Genomic DNA, 6,599 nt, shown 5'->3' with positions numbered 1-6,599 from the left:
TTCATCTACGCTGGCACTCCGCTACTGCTGACATGGACACTTGGACTCTGTATATTCTCGCTCCCGGTTTCCCAGGAACGCACGCACAGGGCAACGCGCTCTCTGAATGTAACCTTTGATCTTTGTCGTTTTCGTCCTTTTCTTTTCTGTTCTTTTTGTTTCATTTCTTTGCGTCTATTTCTTTCTTTTCCAAGTCAAACAGTTATAGGTTAGGCTATGGCTTGGCCGTGTATCAGCAGAGTGTGCTGCCTGGCTCGGTTCTGGAACCAGTTCGACAAATCGGACCTTTCTGTCCCGCTGACCATCCAGAACTACTCGGACATCGCCGAGCAAGAGGTGCGATCAGTCACCAAGCAGGTCTCCACCGCGGACCGTCCTCCGAGGAATAACTACTCAACCCCGGACCACCGCGCCGGCTCCCCCCAGGCGCCCGGCGACGGCGCAGGGACCCGGGGATCTTTCAGGGGGCGGCGGGAGCCCAGCTACAAGCCCCGGGAGGACTACCACCCGCCCGGCGTGCCTTTCCCCAGCGTTACCCAGTACAAGCAGGATTTCAAACCCTGGCCCATTCCCAGGAAGGAGAATTTCCCTTGGATTAGTACCGGAGGAAGCAGGGCTGACAGTGTTTCGGACAGCCCGGTGAACAGTTACCACAATGCCAGCCAAGCACAGGGGGAGAGGGGGGAGAGAGAGGAGCGGGGCAGGGGGCAGAAGTGGGGGGACCAGCAGGGAGCGGGAGCGGGCAAAATCAGCTCGTACAGGTAAGATCCATCACCCCGTCACTTGTTTCAGCACCTGTCGCTGTCCACTCCATCTGAGGACAAGCAGAGCTATGCACATCCAGTGCAGGGGCACTGAGGGGGTTATGTGTGGTCGCCCGTGCTGATGGTTAATTAGAAGCGTTTATTAATAATTCATTCATTCCAAGGGTTAACCCAGCTAGCTCATATGGAAATGGAGGCCATCAATAATTCTCTCACATATTTCATATTCTCATATTGGAGTGCTAGCCAGATAGAAGGTGTGTCAGTAGTTTAAGTATAAAGTTGTTGAGCTTGCATTTTAGACATATTTTAGGTTAGATGTTGACTCTTTGCACAAAAAGAAACAGAACAGAGTGCTGATGAATTATGACAAGGGTTTGCTGATAACCTCTGGTAATTAAATCATTCTTTGTCAAAAAGTCCACATAACACCCTCATCCTCATTTCAACATTTTAACATTTGCCTGGCAATATGTCCAAAGTTGCCCCAAAGCAGCACACAACAATTTGATATAAACTTTTGCATGTATTGAATGTGATCCACACAATCAACCCCAAGAGGTCTGCACTCTGCAGCGCCCCCTCTCCCTCTTTCAGCCTACCGATGCCTCTCTCTTCCTCCAGGCAGGAGTACCGGCCATGGACGGGGGTGAGACCAGCCAAAAGCACCAGGAAAACCCCTCCAGCTCCGTACGCCAGCCCCGGGACCGAGGCCGCCCACCTCCCACCTGAGACCAGCTACCAGGCTGCCTACAGTGGGGAGGTCCACAGGTCCGTAGGGCTGCACCAGGGGGACCACATCCCCTCCGCTACCACCAACATACAGCCCGCTGCTGTCCCCCAGCCCATCCCCACCCCCCTCCAGGCCGGCGGCTCCCCCAGCCCCCCCAGCCTCCAGCAGAGCAGCCTGCCTGAGAGGACCGACCTCAGTGTAACAACCAAGGGAGAGGTGAGCGCAGGTGGCACAAGAACTCCTGCTTTTGAAGAAGTGTATTTTACTGCAAGGCCAAAACGTTCCATCCATTTTTCTCTCATGTAGTGAGTCACACATACCTGCACTGAGAGGAAAGGGAGAGACTGCAGCTACTGCCTCAAAATCAGTATTACCAACACTCACTAGCTGCTTTCACAGCCTGTTAAAAAGCCTTGCCAAAATCAAAGAAAGCCTATCTGAAGTAGCCACATTATGTACATTACTAATCAAAGAGCTGGAGGTTTAAAAGCATTTTTTTTAAGAGCTACAGGTTTAAATTGCAGTATGCTCCTGAAAGTCATCTTCACTCATCTCCCTGGTGGTCTGTTGCTGTTGGGGCGCCTCAGAGAAGTGATACAGCATTCTGTCCCTAAGCAGCTCAAAGTGACCCAGCTGTTTAAAACAGGCCATGTACTGTATTAGGTAACACTCTGCTGGTGCTCCACTCATTACTTTGACCTGAATAGAACAGGCTTGACGAGAACATAAAAGTAAATATTCACATGATTGGACATTTTGTCCCAGATTTGTGTTCTCAGAAATAATGAGACAGAGAGACAGGCAGACAAGAGAGACAGATGTACAGTTAGATTAAAACTAGGCAGACCGAAACTAAAACTAAAACAAAAACAAGGCAAGAGGATTTGCTTAGGAAGCTGGGAACTAATCAATTCGGCCAGGTTGTTTGAGATTACCGTAGGCTGAAGTGGGTGAGGGGACATATTCCCTTTCCTCCCTCCTCTCCCCTGGGTGGTGTTACTCAGGGCAGCTGTTGTGTGACAGTAAGTCAAACAGTTTTCGGGAATCTCCAGAGGTTTAGTGCCTTCCCCGCCCACACCACTCTGTGCCATCTGCCAGTGGAGACTTGGGGTTGCTCTGGGCTGGACCAGGCCGGGCTACTCTCACTCTGACATGTGTAGGAGTGCAGACACAGACACTGGGTAGCTCGCCCCACTGTCACCACTGCTGTCTCACATTGAGCTGAGAGAGACCTTTAGGAAATGCGCTAGCTTTTGGGCGCTGTTCGCCCTGTCTCATGCAACATCAGTTTGTTGCAGTGAGGGTTTCTGAAAAAGTAATTACTGCTTGAATGGAAATCAGGATGACCTGTTGGTCATTTGCATAATTTTCTGAATAATGACTGCTCTATTCTGATGTCTATGAGGCCTTTATGTCCCTCAGTATTCTGTGTGATGCTGGTAGAGGTCGATATGAGTGGTGTCAATGGTAGGTCACGGACTCTATTAATAACACTGGCCCAGTTGGAGTGAGAGTTCACAATATGCTGAGAAGGGATGCTGGCGGTTGGCAGTACGCTGAGCCATGGGAGTGTACATCTCCATCACTCTACATTAAAGTAAAATAATAACTAGAAGCTGTTTGGCCCTCAACTTTGCCCTTAAAACACACAAACTTGCATGCATTCAAGATTACACACATACATACAAGTGTAGTCCATCAGTTTTCAGGCAATTTCATCAGTCACAGCACAATCTGCCAGTGCGACACAAACCAGCCTGGCAGGGGATCAAGTCGATCTTAGATAATCCACCCCAGTCACCGACGGCCCACTCACCGCCAACTCATTATTGACTCACCACCCCCCTGCAGAGGTGTCCGACCAAGCATTACACATCCCACTCCAGTACGCATTACATTGGATGGGGGCATTTTGCTGGGATTTGTCTATGGAGGGCTCTCAAATCATGGGCATTCTTGGTTTGATGCCATTCTACATCATGTATAACCATGCCAAACTGTGTTATCACCAGGAGAGCCAGGCTGCTCGTCCAATGTCATGTGCAAAATAGCTGAACCAACAAGACTGACTGTTTCCATTTGTTAAAAGATGTAATGTTTATGTCCTAAATAAGCTGCCAAAATCACAATCAATCTGCTCTTCATGATGAGAGAGTTGGGCGGCTATTAAAACCTCATTATTGCTCAAATCAATTTGTCAGATTGTGTGCTCCCCCACCTCAAACAGATAAAATGACGGACTTACAGCCATCTCTCAACTAATTCCACGACACGCCGCAGAGACAATCGGCCGATTAAAACACGTCGGTACTTTTGTGCTGAGCAAAGGCGTGTTTTTCTTGAACCCGCCGAGGGTGGGGATGTGTTAAATGAGATTGCGAGCTGTGAAATGAGGGAATGAACCGCCATTAAACCCGAGGCCCGGCTTGTCCTCGCTGGCGTGAATGAGTGCACCAAGCCGTGGCGCTGAGCTCTCAGCGGGGCGGGGGGGGGGGGGCGCTGTTTGGGATCAGGCTTGGCAAACGCAACACAAGGCAAACAGATTTGTGAGGATGGACTGTATAATCCACAGTGTGTGTCAGGGATGAGCGAGGCAAAAACCGTTGAATGGGCAACACATTTAGCACGGAGAATGAATACCACAGCGGGGAAACTGTTGTTCTAGTTGAGGTATCCTATAACAGATCCGTGGTTTGGCTTAGAGGCAGCAGTATTCCCCTGACATTTGGATTGTGCTCTCACAGCTCCCAGGCAACACTCCTTGAACTTCTGAATACAATAAGTAGGAGTGCTGTTTTTGTGTATGGCAGTGACACAGATGCACAGTAGAGGGATGGAAAAGCTGCTCACAATGGCTTTCAACTGCATAAAGAGAGGGTGAGACAGTCTGCAGGGACAATGCATCCTGAAATTCACCTTCCTCCGCACCATTTCTCTTATTCTCTCTCTCTCTCTCTCCGCTCGCCATTCCCTCATGCATTCTGTCTTTCTCCCTTCCATCTGCATCCCTCCGGCCAGGCTTTCTCTCTTGTTTGTCTCTCTCTCCCTGTTCCTTTCACTTGGACCTTTTCCCTTTTCCCACGCTGCCTGGGACTACAGGACTCCTCTGTGCCAAGTTGGCAGGGAGGAAGGGGAGAAGGTTCATAGTAAGAGCAATGCAAAGGGAGAGTGAGAAAGAAACAAAAAGGCACAAAAAAAAATGGTGAGGAAAAGAGAGCGAGGTAAGAAGAAAGAGGAGAGAGGGGGAAAGAGGTGCAGGATAAGTGTATGTGTGATTGGTGATTGGGAGGGGGGGCAGATGATGGATTATTTGCCTTTCTGGTAAAGTGTGATGTTGCAGTGGGTTGCAGTCTTCTTCAGCACAAATCTAATTTAGGAGAGAGGCAGACCTGGCTGCTACACAGAGCGGAAAAGACGGTGTGGGTGGGAGGCGGGTGGAGGTGAACACATGCGCGCGCATACACACACACACACGCGCACTTACTTCGACAGCTTTTAAAATGTGTACATGTACACAGTCTTCCTTCCCACCCACTGCGCTGTACAGTCACACTCAGCGTGCTGCTGGGACAGCAAGCCTACAATCTCCATAGACTTTTGCTCTATGCAAGTGAATTGAAATAGCCTGGCCCATTTTCATAGACCGATCCAGTAATTGCTAGAAAGAATAGAATATGGGCAACATCTCAGCGTTACGGGCCATTTGTTTGACACAGCCTAGATAGATTCTGGTAAGGCTTTGAGAACAGCTGCCATCAGCAGAACAGAGCAGCACTAAGCAGCGAGTAGCGATGTAGTCGGGCTGCCAGCGCTCTGACAGCAGACCTGATGCTCTTTGACTGCACAGCCCAACCAGTCTCCTCTCATTTCATGTGTCCACTGTGAGCACCGCAGCTGCTGCCCTCTCCTGTAGCAACGCTCCTTCTGATCACCTCAAATACTGCTATTAACACCTAAGGCCATCTCAACTTAACTGTCTCCGTCTCTCTCTCTCTCTTTCCTTCTCTCAGGAACAGCTGGTGAGGACCAAGTTCCCTCCAAACCCCTCCGCCGTCTTTCAAAGTGGATCACGGGTCTTTAACATCTGACAACTGCACCACTTACCAACCATTCCACTTTGGCCAGCTCACTTTAAGGAACCAACAGGGGAATGATTTCAGTCCATTCCACACCACAAGAATCTATGCAAGGGAATGTATTGTTCTGTCAGTGTATCTGGAAAGGCAAAGTCTGTGGAGCGGCACCGGCAGTATCGCAAGCCAAGAGTGAATGAAAAACAGATGTCACATAGAGACGCCGCCCTTTTACAATCTTTCCTGCTCCTACTGCTATGGAAATGAATATGCATGTAAGAAAATAGTTTGAAAACAAGCTTTTTTGCAGTGTTATAGACACACGAGAACCCGGCTGCTCCGTGTGTGTGTGTGTGTATGTATGTGTATGTGAGTGCGTATGTGTGCACCTGTTGATTTGGAATGATTTGTCCTTTTATTGTACATACTGTTGAGTCTGCTCCAATAATGACGAGGTCAAGGTTTGTCAGTAAGTGTGTATGCTCAAAGCACTTTGTTGCCCCTTTGGTGTTGCTAAGAAATCTGCTAGTCTTTTATTAATTGAAAAAGCAAAATAAAAAGATTCAATTATTTATTTCCTCAGTATTCAATTAGTTTACTATTTGAGAAAGTATTGTTCGGTCTATTATTTTGTAAATCTGTTGTTTAAGAAAATAAAGAGCAAATATATAATGTAAGTGAAATTACAATAAAAGAATATTAGGTTCTTAGCCTCAGCAGTCACTTTTTTTTTATAATCTTGTCTAATTTTGGACGTTACGACTAGCCATTTACAGGATTGTATGAAAGATGTACTGATTGGAACAAACCATTATTCCTGAGATCAAGTAATGTAAAAATAGGCGGTGGCAGGTTTCATACACCTTTTTTTTTTGTTTTGAGTAGAAACCAACTTGATCAGTGTGACTGGGATAATAACATGGAATACTTAAGTTCTTATATAATGTGCTTTAACTCTGTTTGGGGCATCACAGGTGCCCAATTCTGTGTGTGCATTACTATTCTGCTTGGATAATAAGAGCATCGCTA

At 47.8% G+C, this 6,599-nt stretch overlaps 1 protein-coding gene across 1 annotated transcript; it reads left to right on the top strand.

Annotated features, from left to right (window-relative positions):
* The first annotated feature begins 216 nt into the window (after nt 1–216).
* map6d1 (MAP6 domain containing 1) lies at nt 217–5,585 on the top strand. The gene is made up of 3 exons (XM_071538778.1): nt 217–761; nt 1,362–1,713; nt 5,508–5,585. The coding sequence occupies exons 1-3, from the start codon at nt 217–219 to the stop codon at nt 5,583–5,585; spliced, it is 975 nt and encodes a 324-aa protein (XP_071394879.1).
* The last annotated feature ends 1,014 nt before the right edge of the window (nt 5,586–6,599 follow it).

This window comes from Centroberyx affinis, unplaced genomic scaffold, assembly GCF_046629955.1.
Source record: "Centroberyx affinis isolate AG114_WGS23_722 - 3 ecotype Tasmania unplaced genomic scaffold, CSIRO-AGI_Caff_v1 ptg003351l_1, whole genome shotgun sequence".
Lineage (NCBI taxonomy): Eukaryota > Metazoa > Chordata > Actinopteri > Beryciformes > Berycidae > Centroberyx > Centroberyx affinis.
This window is presented reverse-complemented; position numbering and strand designations above follow the sequence as displayed.

Coding starts and splice junctions, on each gene's coding strand:
- map6d1 (XM_071538778.1), top strand. CDS start 217: ATGGCTTGGCCGTGTATCAGCAGAGTGTGCTGCCTGGCTCGGTTCTGG. Junction 762..1,361: donor GGCAAAATCAGCTCGTACAG/GTAAGATCCATC, acceptor TCCCTCTTTCAG/CCTACCGATGCCTCTCTCTT. Junction 1,714..5,507: donor GTGTAACAACCAAGGGAGAG/GTGAGCGCAGGT, acceptor TCCTTCTCTCAG/GAACAGCTGGTGAGGACCAA.